This window comes from Ursus americanus, chromosome 16, assembly GCF_024610735.1.
Source record: "Ursus americanus isolate L20-20 chromosome 16, mUrsAme1.1.p, whole genome shotgun sequence".
In the NCBI taxonomy this organism is placed as follows: domain Eukaryota; kingdom Metazoa; phylum Chordata; class Mammalia; order Carnivora; family Ursidae; genus Ursus; species Ursus americanus.
In genome coordinates, this window is record NC_142142.1 from 12,833,200 (window position 1) to 12,850,640 (window position 17,441).

The 17,441-nt window shown below is 44.6% G+C and overlaps 1 protein-coding gene across 1 annotated transcript in view; it reads right to left on the minus strand.

Moving 5' to 3' along the window:
• GAB2 (GRB2 associated binding protein 2) overlaps positions 1-12,578 on the minus strand; it is a 183,653-nt gene extending 171,075 nt beyond the window's left edge. Inside the window, exon 1 of the mRNA XM_045816267.2 lies at positions 12,305-12,578. Within this exon, the coding sequence (XP_045672223.2) occupies positions 12,305-12,379 (75 nt within the window). The 5' untranslated portion in view covers positions 12,380-12,578. The remainder of the gene's footprint in view (positions 1-12,304) is intronic.
• Positions 12,579-17,441: the final 4,863 nt, after the last annotated feature.

The following is a 17,441-nucleotide window of genomic DNA, read 5'->3' on the forward strand; positions in this document are numbered from 1 at the left end:
TAAAGATATTACAACATGAGCATCGATAAGAATAACAACTAGGGGCGCCGGGCTGGCTCAGTCGGCGGAGCATGCAACTCTTGATCTCGGGGTGGTGAGTTTGAGCCCCACGTTGGGTGTACAGATGGCTTAAACATAAAATCTTTAAAAAAAAAATTAAAAAAAGAACTAGAAAAGATTCAAACACATCAAATGTATTTAAATATGTAATCTCATAATGATATTACAGATGTCCTAATTAATTACTTTGAAGGATCCCAAGGGACCCACTCACTATTTTCACAATTAGCAGATGAACAGTAAGAACCAAGTATACAGCTGGCGGCGGGGGGGCGGGCAGGGGAGGAGGTTGTTAAGAATAAATGACAACCACTTTGCCTTCCTTGTAGCTGCTACCGGACAAGTGGCTCCAAGCCTGCATCAAAGCTTTAAGTGAGATACTTACACTGTCATGTAAAGTGCTCATCGCCTAGCAAAGGGAGACAGATACAAGCCTGATGTGAGAATGTCGAACTAGAGGCGGAAAAACGCCATGGAAACAAGCCAAGAAGAGGGCTCACTTTGGAGGAGCCCTGAGGGTAGAGGGACATCTGGGCTCAAAGGGTTACCACTTACTGGGAAGTTTTTGGAACATTTTTGAACATGGGCTTCAGAATCTCCTACATTGATCTTTACATCCCCTAGCACATCCAAGTTTCCCAGGGACTGGCCAAAGTTATAGTTTCAGACAAACCCCCGTGTGATTTTATTCCCCTTCTCTGAGATCAGAAGGCCCTTGAGATGTTCCTTTCAGGAAAAACTTAACTTCCTAGAACTTGATGTCATATCTAGCTTGGGAATTCCACTTATATTTTGATACTGTAAAATTCAGGTCTGGCCCAAATTTGAAAAGGATGCAAAGACACTCGTGCTCACATTCAGAGTTCCTATGAGAGGGTTAACAATTATAAATTGACATCAGCCCCTACTGCCACATCCCCCAATATTAAATACCTACTCTGGGCTAGACCCTGCATTAAGATTTTTTTCACTTGATATCCTAGTTAATTCTTTAATCCTGTAAAAAAAATATTATACCAGTTTTATAGACAAGGAAATAGGCTCAAGGAAATAGGCTCAGAGAATCAAGTCATTTGCTCAGGGACCCAAAGGCCTTTGAAATACTAAGACAGAGATCTTCTGAAGACAAACAATGTCAACACGCCAGTGACACTTCACCCTGAAGGAGGGAATGAGAGGCAGAGACTCACTGAGTTAGAGTGATACTCTTCATTAATAAAGGTTCTATCATCTAAGGTCTTCCATGGACTATCCCCCACAGCTCTCCACTTATTTTCAAACCTCTTTTTGATTTCTACTATAGACCGCACTGTGGATGGAATTTCACTGCCCCATGACCCCATCCCATGTGCGCTGCCCCTTTCCCACTTCAATTGCTATGTTCCTTCCTGGGCCCCAACTCATACCCCCACCTCCTCCTCCAGGAGGCCCTTCTATTTTTTTCTATGCTCATAGCTCTTGCCTTCATGAACATGCTACCTGGACCATATATCTCTATGTAAGGGCACTGATCTGTTTTACATGTGTACTTCTGGTCTCCCTGGCCTGCTGGTTCCTTAAAGCCAGGGTTGAATATTGATTTATTCCTTTGGGAAGACAAAGGACACAAAACATACTCTATAAATGCTTGTCAATGTTACTTGGATGCAGGCAGTAGCCTGCTCAGAAACCTATACTCAGCATTTCCTATAAGCTTGAGGTTACCATATTCCACTATTCTCTCTCTTTTTTATTATAATAGTATTTTTTATTATATTATGTTAGTCACCATACAGTACATCCCTGGTTTTTGATGTAAAGTTCGATGATTCATTAGTTGCGTATAACACCCAGTGCACCATGCAATACGCGCCCTCCTTACTACCCATCACCGGTCTATCCCATTCCCCCACCCCCGTCCCCTCTGAAGCCCACAGTTTGTTTCTCCTAGTCCACTATTCTCTTCTAGAGAAAGGCCAACGAGAAACAGAAAGCAACATCAAAGTTGTTTCATTAAGCAAAGCAGCAGGCGTGCATTCCTGCTTTGTACAGTTTTACTGCTTCTGGACCTCAGATGTCCCCGAGAGAACATTCCAGACTCATTCAATGCTACGGAGATTCTATCCTGTCTTTTTCCCCTGGATTAGAAGTATTAGCTGGGTCACGTACCAACCCTTAGCAAATGAGGAGTCATGTTCTTTGTAAATTGTGGTAAAATGCACACATCATAACATTTATCTTAACCATTTGTAAGTGTACATTTCGCTGGCATGAAGTATTCACATTATTGGGCTATCATCACCACCATCCATCCCCAGAAGTCTTTTCATCTTGCAGAAGTTCAACTTCGCCCTGATTAAACAATAGCTTCCCATTCTTCTCTCCTTGCAACCACCATTCTACCTTCTGTCTCTATGAATCTGACTCCTCTGGGTGCCTCACGTAAGTGGAATCACATAGCTTTTGCCCTTTCACGAATGGTTTACTTTACTTAGCATAATGTCACTAAGATTCATCCATGGTGCAGGACATCCACATGTCAAAACTTCCTTTTTAGAGCCAAATAATAGTCCATTGGATATATTTCTATAAAATGCATTTATTCATTTATCTGTTGATAGCCACGTGGTTGATTCCAAATGCGGAATTTTGATCCAATGCTAGTGATAAGAAGCTCAGCGACTGGCCCTGGGTTACAGCAGTCTCTTTGATGTGATAAACACTATCAAGGAATCAATCCAGTGATTAGGACCACAGAAGAGAAAGCGGCTAAAGGAATGTCCACCTGGTTATCTGTCCCAAGAATTTGGACAGACATAAGCTTTATTTAAATACTCCAAAAGTCTGTCGCGATAAAGCTCTGGCTTCTTAGGATGGTTTAGAAATAAATCTTAAGTTCTCTTCTTTCTGAGACCTCCTTTTCCCTTGTTCTTCTTCTTCTTCTTTTTTCTTTTTTTTTTTTTTTGGTCTTTGGTTTATTGAGATCTAATTGACACATAACATTGTATAAGTTTAAGGTGTATAACAATGGCTTGATACACTTATATATTGCAATACAATTACCACCACCACATCAGTGAACACCTCTATCACATCACATAATTACCATTTCTCTTTTCTGATGGGAACATTTAATATCTACTTAGTAATTTTCGAGTATACAATATGGTGCACCTTCACTGCAATCACAATGCTGTGCGTTTGATCTTTAGAACTTAATTCATGTTTTAATTGGAAGTTTGTATCCTTTGACTAACATCTCCTCACTTCCCCCATGCTCCAACTTCCAGGAACCACCATTCTACTATTTCTATGAGTTCAGCTTATTTATTATTATTTAAAGTTTTATTTATTTAAGTAATCTCTACACCACTCTACACAGTGTGGGGCTTGAACCCATGACCCAAGATCAAGAGTCACACACTCCTCCAACTGAGCCAGCCAGGCACTCCTACGAGCACAGCTTTTTTAGATTCCACATATAAGTGAGAGCATACAGTATTTCTCTTTCTCTGACTTACTTCACTTAGCATAATGCCCTCAAGGTCCATCCATGTTGTTGCAAATGGCAGGATTTCCTTCCTTCTCATGGATGAAGAATGTTCAGAAAACACCAAGCACAGTACACACACACCCCTTCTTCATCCATTTATCCACTGAAGGATGCTTATGTTGTTTCCATATCTTGGCTATTGTGAATAAGGCTGCAATGAACATGGAGCACAGATGTCTCTTCAACATCCTGTTTTCATTTCCTTTGGATATATACCCAGAAGTGACATTGCTGGATCATACGATCATTCTATTTTTAATTTTCTGAGGAAGTTCCCTACTGTTTTCTTTTTAATTACAGCCATTCTAACAGGTGTAAGGTGATATCTCATTGTGGTTTTGATTTGCATTTCCCTGATGAAAGGGATGTTGAGCACCCTTTCACGTACCTGTTGGCCATTTATACCTCTTCCTTGTTCTTACCAACCCACTTTTTTTTTTAAGATTTTATTTATTTGTTTGTTAGAGAGAGAGAGAGAGAGAGAGGCAGAGGGAGAAGCAGGATCCCCGCTGAGCAAGGAACCGGATGCGAGACTCGATTCCAGGACCCTGGGATCATGACCTGAGCTGAAGGCAGATGCTTAACTGACTAAGCCACCCAGGCACCCCCCTCCATGTTCTTTTCACAGCCCACTATCTTCATCACCTTGCAAATGGTACAGCAACAACAAACTCTTTTTAGTGCCCCTGCACACACTCTGCAGTTCCTTCCCCCGGTCCTCCACCATCAGTGGTCTCACAGGCTGGAAGACTTTTTCTTCTCTTGGCTTACTTCTAGTTATGGCCTCCTCTCCAGGAAGACTTTTTTTCTTCTTCTTCTTCTTCGTAGTCCCAGAACTTGAGTGCTTAGCATATAATGGCTACTTCATAAACTATTAAACTAACATATTTGCTACATTTACATTCTTTGTTGAAAAGACAAGTTTAAAGAAAAATTCAACACCAATGGGATTATAGTTAATTTTTATTTATACTTGAATATTGTTCAAATTTTCTAATGATGAGCTGACTTTTCAAATTTACTTTTTAAAAAAAATTAAGATTAACCTGATCAGGAATAAAGTGGAGAAATCAGTCTACCAGATTTTAAGACTTATCATACAGTTACCAAGACTATGTGGTAGTGGCAGTAGGATAGAAACACAGAACAATGGAGCAGAAGAGAAAATTGACCCATGCAAGTATGCCCAACTGATTTATGAAAAAGGTACAAGAGCAGTTGAATAAAGGAAGCATGACCTTGCCAACAAATGGTGCTGGAGCAACTGGGCATCCAATGTCAAAAATAAACAACAACAACAAAGTCTCAATCTAAGTTTCACACCTTATACAAAAATGAACTCAAAATAGATCATGGACTTAAAACTAACAAATGTTTAGGGAAAAGAGGGAAAAGCTCTGCAACCCACAGCTTAGCAAAGAGTTCTTCGACTTAATAAAAAAAAAAAAGTACAGCTCATAAAAGGAAAAACTGATAAGCTGGACCTCATCCAAAATAAAAACTTTTGCTCTATTAAAGACCCTGCTAAATGGATGAAAAGACAAGACACAAACTGGGAGAAAAATATTTGCAAGCCATGTTATTTGACAAGGACTAGTATCCTGAGCATATAAAGAACTCTCAACACTCAGCAGTAAAAAAAACAAACAATGTAGGGGTGCCTGGCTGGCTCAGTCAGAGGAACAGGCGACTCTTGATCTCGGGGTCGTGAGTCAAGCCCCACGTGGGGTGTACAGATTAATTAAATAAAAAAAAAAAACCCAAAATCAGAAAAACAAACAATGCTAAGACAAAAGACTTAGAGACATTTGACCAAAGAAGACATACAGATGGCAAATAATCATCTGAAAAGATGTTCAACATCATTTGCCATAGGGAAATGGAAATTAAAATGAATAAGTGAGGGGCGCCTGGGTGGCTCAGTCAGTTAAGTGTCAGACTCTTGATTTCAGCTCTGATCATGATTTCTGGGTCCTGGGATCAAGTCGCACGTCAGGCTCCCTGCTCAGTGAGGAGTCTGCTTGTCTCCCTCTCCCTCTGACCCCCTCCCTGTCTCTCTCTTTCTCAAGCAAATTTTTTTATTGTTCTATTGTTTTATTATGTTAAGTTAGCCACCATACAGTACCTCCTTAGTTTCTGATGTAGTGTTCAATGATTCATTAGTTGCATATAACACCCAGTGCTCATCACAACGCATGCCCTCCTTAAAACCCACCACCCAGCTACCCCATCCCCCTACCCCCTCCCCTCTGAAATAAATCTTAAAAAAAATAAAAATTAAAAAATAAAACCAATAAGTGAACAGTTTAATGAATGGATATGGTACATGTATACCATGGACTATTACTCAGCAATAAAAAAGAATGAACTAGTGATACATACAACAAGTTGGATGAATCTCCAGAAGATTACACTGAATGAAAAAAGCCAATCCCCAAAAGTTACAAACTGTATGAACCCATTTATATAACACTCCTGAAACAAAATATAAAAATGGAGTAGAGATTAGTGGTTGTCATGGGTTAAGGATAGGGTGGGAATGGGATAGTGGTGGGTTTGACCAAAAAAGGGCAACATGAAGGATCATGTGGTGATGGAAATGTCCTGTATCTTGACTCTACCATCATCAATATCCTGATGGTGATATTGCACTCTAGTTTTGCAGAGAGTTACCATAGGAAAAACTGGGTAAAGAGTACACATATCTCTCTTTACTATTTTTACAAATGGATGTGCAGCTATGATTACCTCAGAGGAGAAGTTTAATAATAATAATTTTTTTAAAAAGCTTAGGCTTTGGGACAAAATCAGGTGACATTGGACAAGTCACATCTTTTCTCCTAGGGATAAAAAGACTAAATTAAGGGGCGCCTGGGTGGCTCAGTCGTTGGGCGCCTGCCTTCGGCTCAGGGCGTGATCCCAGCATTCTGGGACTGAGCCCTACATCAGGCTTCTCTGCTAGGAGCCTGCTTCTTCCCCTCCCACTCCCCCTGCTTGTGTTCCCTCTCTCACTGGCTGTCTCTGTCAAAAAAAAAAAAAAAAAAAAAAAAGACTAAATTAAGAGATCAATGGCCTAAGCACAGTGCCTGGCACAGAGTAAGTCCTCAACGAAGACTATTAAAACGACAATCTTAATGGTGCTGGGAAAATTGGACAGCTACATGCAAAAGAATGAAACTTGACCACTATCTCACACCATACACAAAAATAAACTCCAAATGGATGAAAGACCTCGATGTGAGACAGGAATCCATCAAAATTCTAGAGGAGAACATAGGCAGCAACCTCTACGACATCGGCCAAAGCAACCTTTTTCATGACACATCCCCAAAGGCAAGAGAAACAAAAGATAAAATGAATTTATGGGACTTCATCAAGATTAAAAGTTTCTGCACATCCAAGGAAACAGTCAGAAAAACTAAGAGGCAGCCCACGGAATGGGAGAAGATATTTGCAAATGACACTACAGATAAAGGACTGGTATCCAAGATCTACAAAGAACTTCTCAAACTCAATACACGAGAAACAAATAAACAAATCAAAAAATGGGCAGAAGATATGAACAGACACTTTTCCAATGAAGACATACAAATGGCTAACAGACACATGAAAAAATGTTCAAAATCATTAGCCATCAAGGAAATTCAAATCAAAACCACACTGAGATACCACCTTACGCCAGTTAGAATGGCAAAAATTGACAAGGCAAGAAACAACAATTGTTGGAGAGGATGTGGAGAAAGGGGATCCCTCCTACATTGTTGGTGGGAATGCAAGTTGGTACAGCCACTCTGGAAAACCGTGTGGAGGTCCCTTAAAAAGTTAAAAATTGAGCTACCCTATGATCCAGCCATTGCACTACTGGGTGTTTACCCCAAAGATACAGACGTAGTGAAGAGAAGGGCCATATGCACCCCAATGTTCATAGCAGCAATGTCCACAATAGCTAAATCGTGGAAGGAGCCGAGATGCCCTGCAACAGATGACTGGATTAAGAAGTTGTGGTCCATATATACAATGGAATATTACTCAGCAATCAGAAAGAATGAGTTCTCAACATTTGCTACAACATGGACGGCACTGGAGGAGATAATGCTTAGTGAAATAAGTCAAGCAGAGAAAGACAACTATCATATGATTTCTCTCATCTATGGAACATAAGAACTAGAATGATCAGTAGGGGAAGAAAGGGATAAAGAAAGGGGGGGTAATCAGAAGGGGGAATGAAACATGAGAGACTATGGACTACGAGAAACAAACTGAGGGCCTCAGAGGGGAGGGGGGTGGGGGAATGAGATAGACCGGTGATGGGTAGTAAGGAGGGCACATATTGCATGGTGCACTGGGTGTTATACACAACTAATGAATCATCGAGCTTTACATCGAAAACCGGGGATGTACTGTATGGTGACTAACATAATATAATAAAAAATCATTATTAAAAAAAAAAAAGAGTCATGGCAGTGAAGATGGAGAAGCATAGAGAAACAGGATAGCCCTAGTGGGTTTGGTAAAAGATGAGATGTGGGGTAGTGGATGACAAGGAGTCAAGGTTGATTCCCGTTTCACACTTGAGCAAGTGAGTAGTCAGTGGCACCATTTACAGAGCAGAGGAATACCTGAGAGTTCTGGGTGTGGTGAGCGTGTGATGACCGGGAGATATTTGAGTAGAGATGTCCAGTTCACCACTGTATATGCAAGTCTGGAGTTCAGAACACAGCTCTGTGATGGAAATTTAACTTGATAATGACCAGCATGCAATGATAATTGAAGCCAGGAGAATGGATGAGACATCTGAGGAGGAGAAAAGAGCCTAGACCACAACCCCTGTGACTATAAATGAGCTTCCAACTTTAAGGATTGGGTACAGAGGGTCATTTTAACAAAAGAGACTTAGAGTGGCCAAAAAAAGGAGAAAAGTCAGGCATTTATCATATTAACTAAGCAGTGAAGAAATTAAAATGAGGAGTGAAAAAACAGACCTCTGAATCTAATGACCTGGGTGTCACTGGTGCCTTTCAGAGAACAGCTTTAGTGAAATGACAAAGTAGGTTTCAGACTGGAGCCAAATGACAAGAAGGCAGGAGAAATGGAGACAGTATCAACAACCATAAATAAGAAAAGGAGAAAGCATCGTGAGAAGGAAAGGATGTGATACTGAGGGAGGATTTTGTTAAAGGGGAGTATGTTTACATGTTAATGGAAAGGGATAGCTAAAGGGGAAGACATAGAAGATTCATGATAGAAGGGGCAATAATGATCTGAATAGACAGGATGAGGTATGATCCAAAGCACGGGCAGCAGGATTGCTCAGTTAGAAGGGGCACCTCATCAGGGCACCGGGGCATCAGCTCAGGTCATTATCTCAGCGCTGTCCCTCCCTAAAGAAGGGACACCTCACCTACTCTATGAAGAGGGAAAAAGTAAAGGAAACATGCAGATATGGGTAAATTTGGAAATACGGTTGTAGTATGTACACACAGCTACTCTTTGACAGCTTCAATGTTCTTTGTGGAGAAGGCAAGGTCATCTGCTAAGACTGATGGGATGGCTCAATTTTTACTCCCAGCATCTACTCCAGTCTCTGAGACACAGATACTTAATAAATAAGTTTACTTAATAAAATAAAAATAAACCGTTTCCTCACTGCAGTTGTTCATGAGAACCAATACACAATTTTCTCCAAATTAGCCACTAGAGGGCAGTGTTGCTACCAATCTTTTCCCCTCAATCTATCAACCCAGTGAAATTAATAGAAAATTAGAGCACTGTAGGCCATAAAATGTTTTTCCTTGAGAAAATCTGGCTTCAGCCTTATATACGTGTGTGTGTTGTTTGTGTACGTGTGTGTGTTGTTTGTGTACATGCACACACACTCACATACAGGCATACTACAGCATGATGGGAGGTCTGTTCCTTCTGCTAGCCTCCCACTGCAAAGGTATCATGATGGCCCAGAGGCAATACCATTTTCCAGAAGTCACTTTTTGCAATTCCCCCAATATGCACAGCAATAGATAGATATTGAATAGATATCTACATTTTCCTATGATTAATAAATTAGAAAAGACTGATGAAAAAAAAAATCCTTAAACGTAATCCCTGGTAACATTTGCCATGGCTTCTTTCGAGTTGTTTTTCCCCCTAAACTTACCCCCACCTCAAATTAGAAAGAAGTTTTAAAAATTAATTGTAAGTACTTGCAATTTATTTCATTAACTTCTTTTCTCTTTATCTCAGATGCTTGATATATTCTTATAATGAAGACTTATCCATCCATAATACCACATGCCTTTGATACATATCAGAATAAGCAGCTATTTGGGGGTGTGTTTAGCAATGGAGCTGGGAATTATCTGTCTCCCAGACTGCTTCTAATGAACACAGGGAGCTGACAAAATTCTAACTTAAAACAAGGTGCAAAAATTCTCAACATGCAAAAAGAAAATAAGGTGTAAAGGAAGACTCTAAGCCCATGAGTTTGGGGTTAGACAGATCAGCTCGGTCTTAACTAAGAGAACTGAGCTCCCACAGGAGGGGAGACTTCCAGTCATACCAATGGAACACATCACCCCCAAGCCTAAGAAAAGCTGTTAGTAGCTTGATCAGAGGTCGATGGGCTGGAACTGCAAAGATAATGGGAAAGAGGCTGAGGTCATCATTATGACTGTAGGGTGTCAAGTATTTCAGATGAGTGAAAAAGGTGCTTGACTCCAAAGCCTCCAATCTTGTTTTTCTGTTTGTGTTCTCTGGGTTTGTTTTTTGTTTTTTGAGCTAAAGTTGCTTGAGAACAAAAATACCAAAGAAATGTGTCATAAAAAGAGTCTGGGTGATAGACCTGAAATAGTCATCAGGCAAATACAGATAGGGTGTCAAATTATTTGCAAACTGTATCAAAAAGTTTCAAGGTTCTTTAGAGAGTGTTCTAACTTGAAAATTAAGTGTCACATTTTCACTGGATACTCTATTTCACTCGCTGGTAATGTTATTACACTTTTACTAAGAGTTTCAGAAGCTCTTTGGGGCCAATGATTTTTTTCTTTTGTTTTTATATTTATAAAAACACAAATAGCAAATTACTCATCCTTAGCCTAATATAAAAATTCACCTTTCCTAAAGAGCTGATAACAACTCTGCAAAGGGGAAAAGTTTCTTTCTTAGTAATTATACTGCTTTGGCTACCTGGACATCCCTGAAAAATGAGCTTTAGAACTGGGATGAATACTTCATTGCCTCATTCCTACTGTATTTTAAATCTATGCCCACTTTCAAAAGTCATTGTTAAATAGATTCTTCTCAGCGTGATTTAAATAAGAGCCTGCTTTCATTTACATACATACATACATACACACACACACACACACACACACACACTTGCACTCCCCAACAACACTTCCTTTGAAAAACAGAATGTCACTTCCTCAATCCAGAGGCCAGAAGTCCCTCAGTTCTGATCTGGGGAGCCAAGACAGGAAACTCTGGTAAGCTTCTGCCTCTCCCCCCATGGACAGCCACTGGTGCAGCTGACAGAGGGCAGGGTCTATTCAGAGCTCCCTTGATGCACTGCAGCTGGAAGGCAACAGCTCACTTTCATGCTGTGGGAATGATCCCAGAGTCCAGCACCAAGAGTCAGTTTAACAAGGGCATTTCATAGAGAAGTGAAGAGGGAACAGATGAGAGAGACCTTGACACCTTTTACCGACCTTCCATTTCCAAACGCCTGCAATAGCCCAGGGCTGATTGTAATTAGCACCATCTTGTACTTTGACCCCATCAGGCAAGGCATGGGACGGGGCGGGGGGGGGGGGGTGTTAGCCGGACCTCCTCACCAGTCAGCACCAGACTGTATACCACCTTCCCCTCGATGTTGCCAGTTTCTCACACAGAAGGGAGAGGCGGTCCCAGCAATTTCGGTAAACACCGTCGGTTAGCACCACCTGGCAACTGAGAACCTGGATCTCTCCCGACCCCAGGCACCAAGGACCGCACAAAACCCGAGCCAGTTACACCAGACCAAACTGCAGTGTCACCATCGTGGGGTGGGGTGGGGGGGATGTATGTGAGAGACATACAGAATAAAGGGAGAGAAGGGGGACAAACAAATGAGTCACTTAATACAAGAGCTGCACATGCCGCTGACGCTGCCCGTGATGCAGAGGCTGTGGACTGGAAGGAAGCAGGCGGTCACCCGGGAGGGGCGGGCAGAGAAAGGGAAGGGGGAAAGGGTGTGAGGCGCCTCGCCCTTTGTGGGGACCGGGCTGCGCCGCCCCGCAGACTGCGCCCCCCCTTTCCCGCCCACTCCCCCAGCCCTGCAGGCTGAAGCCGCCCGGGGTTACTATGGTCTCCCAGCCCGGGGAATCAACTCTCTCGGTCTCTAAAAACAATCAATACAAACTTCAATACCGTATTTAGTTTACACGGACGCTGGCTGGGGAGGCGCCGCCGCCGCGCCCGCCCAGCGGAGAAGGAGCAGCAGCCTCAACCTGCCCGCCCGCCCGCTCCGCCCCTCCGCGGCGCACCTGTGACAGGTGTGCAGGTGCCCCACACAGCCCCGAGCCGCGGGGCGCGCCGGCCGCTCCTCGCCCCCCGGGACCCTAGGGCCCGCCCTCCCCGTCGGCGCCGCCCCTCCCGGAGCCCCCAGCCCCTGGCAGGCCGCGGGGCGCCCCCCACCCGCGCCCTCCGCGGCCGCACCCGCTCGCCGCCAGCACTCACATAGCGCCTCAACTTCTTCTCGGGGGGCGATTTCCTCAGCCAGCCGGTGCACACCACGTCGCCGCCGCCGCTCATGCTGCCGGCCGCCTGGAGCCCGCCGCGGGGTCGGACGGACAAGGGCGCGGGCGCGGGCAGCTGGGTCAGCCGGCCGGCGGTGCGCAGCTCGCGGGGGAGGGGAGGGGCCGGGGCTGCCGGCGGCCGCGGGGCGAGGACGAGGCGGCGCGGCGCGGGCCCGGCTGCCTCGCGCGCTCCCGCTTTCCCTGCGCGCGCCCAAACCGGCGCGCACTCCCAGCCGGGCCGCGGTGGGGGCGCCACAGCAGGAAAAAGGGCGGCGCGCGCTCGCCACGCCCACAGTCCGCCGCGCCCCCCGGCGGGCCGCCTTCAAAGACGCAAACAGCGCCTAGCTTCTTGGGACCGGGGAGGCCCGAGGTTGGCTCGGACGCCGAAGCCTGCCGCCGGCCGCGTCCCCGGGTCTTGCTCCCCTCCGCCCCAAGCCTCAACAGCAAGCAGTGGAGGCGGCCGCGCCCCGGGTGGGGGTGGGGTGAAGGGAAGGGGCTGCGCGCCCTCGATCGCGGATCGATTTTTCACAGAGGGTCGTCAGGCAGGGACCCAAGGGCTGCTCGCGTTTCCTATCCATTCCGAGTTTCAGGTTTCAGTGGGTCAGGTTCTGGCAGAAATTAGTGATCCGCTTCCCAGCAAGAGTTTCATTAACTCTCGCACCCCCTTGGCGGGAGAAGCAAAGAAGAAAACAGACTATTACCTGCTGGGCGCTTTTACATTCCTTGTTTACGTGATTGTCTTCACAAATCTACAAACTGGGTGAGCCGTTATTAGTCCCATTTTGCAGATAGCCTAAAGCCCCGAAGCCTGTGCATTGGAGAGGCAAGTTTCTAATGCTGGGGCTGGGGGTGGGGTGAGGGTGGTCTTGCTCATCTGCTATTTAAAGTGGGGTAATTGCTTTAGTGTCTACAGATCAACTTGGGGGCCTCTTATTACCAGGAAATTAAGTCCAGCTGGCTCCCGCATTGCCTCTGGGGAAAACAATTCAGGAGAAGAAAATTCGTGTGATTTGCAGAATCGAAGCAAAAATGAGTCAATGTATTTCATAGTGAATTGGAAGGCAAGGTGGTGTAGAACAAGAAACTGGGGTCAAAATTCCGCAGAGTTCCAACTCACTGACACAGGATATAAAACCACTCTGGGGCTCAGATGAAAATTGGAATCTGATGATAACTTCTCTCACTGCGTTGTGGTGAGGTTTAACTGAAATAAATTATGTGTAAGCACACACTTGATAACCTCAGTACTTCTGGGGGAGGGTGGAGAAAAAAAACTCCACCTTTGGTCAGGGCTCTTTTCAACTCAGAAAGTACCTTTTAGGAGCAGCATTAAAAGGAAGGTTCTCCCCCAAGTTCTCCGAGAAGAGGACAGTAAGCCATTTCATCATAGGGTACTGTGCCGGGGGGTAGATGAGTGGGAGAAGCCTCATCTCAACACTTCCCATACAACTTAAGACCAAGGCTATTGTTGTTCCTTTTCCTGTCTCTGCGCAGCAAAGCTCCTTGTTTCAAGCTGCTGGACACTGTTCTAGTTTTACAGATCTTGCCTGGGTTGGAGAAAGTTCACTCTTCAATCAGTTTGTAAAAGCTAATCCTTTACTATATGCTTAGCTTTTCTAAGCATCCTGAGAGGTAGAGATCAGCTCCCCTGCACCCATCATTTCATTGACTTTCTTCACGATCTGGTGTGCTACTGGATTGAATGTTAAGCCAGAACTATCAGGCTTTGGCTGGGACCAGAACTCCCTTAGCCTTCCAATTTAGAGATCTTTAAGCCACACTGAAGGGCCACCACTAGATTTACAGCCATTTTAACCTCTTGCTTTAAGTATCTTGAAACCCTGTGAGACAAATATCAAAATAGTCAAGTCTGCCAAATCAATCAGGAGGCGGTGACTCCCAACCAAAATAAAGCAATCTTTCTGACTTCATTCACATCTGAGTCATGGTGCCAAGTCTCAGTGATTGCAGTCTGAGGGAGCTGCATAGTTTGTTTGCAGCTGGGGTGTAGGATGCAAGTGAGGCTTACAAACGCCTTATCCTTCCCTAGAAAAGTAGTCTTCTAATACGTACCCTCTGATAGTTGTAGGATTCAACACAGACTGGTTCAGACTCCTGGTTCAGAAATGGTGGTTGGGCTGCATTCTGCCAGAAGCTCTTGAGGGTCTTACGTTGTTTTGCAAAAGACCCTTTGTCCCCCGTTATTTATAATTCCATGTGGAAATATAAAAGTTTGATGTTTTGGGCCAATGACAGGAGGGGCCTTGAAAGCCAACAGTTACAGAGTACAGGTCTTCCCCGAAATCCGAAAGTGGTACATTCCCATGAAACTTCTCGGTAGGCTGACATGGGGTAACGTGAAGAAGCAATATCTCCTAAAAGTGAAAATCCTCCTTGCATTTCTTTTGGTGGGCAAAACCAAGTAGTAATGTAAGTATTCTGTAAAAGTGAAGGGGCATAAAGCAAACTTTTGGATAGTGAGGGAAACTTGTATCAGCTTCAAGAAGTCTCTGAACATACCGTTCCTTTCCCAAAAGTTAGAAAAAAGGGGCTCTTCTTGGTGCTTTCTTGGCCCCACCCCACCTTTCTCATTACTTAGCTGCCAGCACCCAGTTCAGGCTGCACCCATAGTTGGCAGGAAAGCTGCTAAGGTCCCTGGCTGCACCCTGGTATGGCTCAGTCTGAGCCTGAGGTGTGTGCCAGGGCTGGGAACAGTCCTCGGACAGAATGTTCCTGTCTGGGCCTTTACTGAGTCCTCTCCACTCCCTGCTGTTCCTTCCTTTCTTTTTTCTTTCTTCCTTCCTTCCTTCCTTCCTTCCTTCCTTCCTTCTTCTTTTCTCTTTTCTTTTCTTTTCTTTTCTTTTCTTTTCTTTTCTTTCGCCCTCTGGTTTTCACTGGTGAGAAATGGAAAATGAATTAGGAGTGATTTATTTGCATGAAGATAGGCGCCATCTATCGGAACCAGTAGGGATGACAGCCCCCCAACCCCAGCCCCCAAACCTGTGAGGACATGCATCACTAGTCTATAATTTAGGCAATTTTGATTAAAGACCATGGGTATTTCCTGAGGGGAATTAATGACCGGCTGCAAAGAGCGCTTTGGGTCATTAATTCTATATTCTCATTAAATCCTCAGGAAATGACCATCTTATGGCAAGAGCTCCTCTGGAGGAAGCATTGCAGAGATGAGAGAACTGCACACCTGGGAAGAAAACACGGGCACAAGGTTTTCTTCCCCCTCCTCCGTCCCTCCCAAGCCTGGGTTCTAAAGGGTGCACTCTGGCTTTGAGTGTCGTCAGCAACAGCCTTGCATCCGTGCCTGTCTGGGAGTTGAGGGTTTGTGGCCAGCGGCAGGTGCATGGCTGATGGAACGGTCCCAGGAACGGGTTGGAAGGAGAGCTGTCCTCAACTGCACACCAGGCTGGCATGATTAATACCACCCACGCCAGGCTTGACGTCAGTGATTGGACCGGGGGTGGGGGATGGATGTTTGTGTCCTAGCCATGCTGCCTTTTCTCCCCTTCAATTTAGTTGACAGGTTAATTTCAGAGCTGAGTACTGCTTGCCAAGGTCAGTGTGGCCAGCTGAGCCACCTCAGCTGGTGACTGTCAGGACACGGGATTCATGAATGTTGAGGTGTTTGCCTCTTTAACCCCTGGATGCTTTGAGCCATTTGGTTCCATCAAATTACTGTGACCTACTCAAACCAATTTCTGGCATCGGAAGGGGACTGAGATCTGAAAGTGGGCTTGGGGTGTGGCTGAAGACCTAATTGGGTTTCCTCCCTGTCTGCAGCTGCTAAAAAACTGAGTTGACATTACACCCAGTGGAAGATATTTTGGAAATAAACTTTCTTATAGGGAAAAGTTTGAGCAAGTCCAGTTTCCCAATTTCTCCTTTGTGAGAAACTGGAACCTGTGCTGCTTTGGGGGCAGTTAAGCTTCTGGGACATTTCTGCTTACACTGGTGAGGGCGGTACACCAGTGTATTCACAGATCATGCTGCATAGTTACCACATTCTCCCAAGGACAAAGACTTGTCAAGTGCCTGAGAAAGTGCCCTCGTGCTCCAAACTATACTTTGCATGATGGCCCCTTACTTCCTTCGTAGAGAATTCCTACCTTGAATTAGATCTTGAACCAAGCCCCTTTCCTTAAAACTCACCATCCCCACTCCTCAGCATAGCTGCTCATGTTTGTTTGAATTCACATTGCACCTGTATAAATTAGGTTCTCACAGTGTACTGCAAATAGTTGGGCAGGGTTGCATCTTCCTCATTTTGTATCCCGAAGCCTCCCTGCATGGCGTCAGGCACACAGTCAATACTCACAGAATGTTGTGAGAATGAAAACAAAAACAAAAACAAACCAACAACCCTTAAAGGATGGCACGTGGGGGCTGTGGACTCCTGGAGCATCCAGAAGTCTCTCTGATCCATCCACACCAGAAAATAGTATCTGTGAAGATACTTGTAAGCAGCTGGAGTGTTTAAATCCACAGGGACTGGCCTCGTGGGAAGGGCTAAGCAGATAGAGGTAATCCTATGCAGTTTCAGTTTTAGAGGTGGTTGAAATCCTTGGGTAGTTTCTAAAACAATGGCTCCTTAGACCTTTTGACTTCTCTCAGTTCCAGAGAGGTAACTGTTAACACTTAGTTTCCAAACCCTGACACTGTTGTGCAGACTCCCCAGACACTCTCCTCTCTGGGACTAAGAAATAAATCATTTGTGGTTTATCTGATATCTGGCCTCATTCTGACAGTCCTATAGGGGTGCTATCACTTAGCCCCTTGTACCCACACATGTGAGAAATCATGTCCCCTGAGTTAAAGTGGGTTTCTTCCAACAGGTGACAAGAAATGCCATTTTCTTCTGCACCAAATGCATGCATTGTGGCTTTGCAGATTTGCTGGTTTCTTGTTTTGTTGGGGACCCAAAAGCCACAGGAGACCATCTCATTTAACTAATCCTACCAGAATTACCCAAAATGGTTGTCTGACCTATACAGCCAGGGATGTGCTGATAGTGTTTAAAAACAGGATCTCTGCTGGTGGTGGTGGTGGCAGTAGCCTTGATTTGT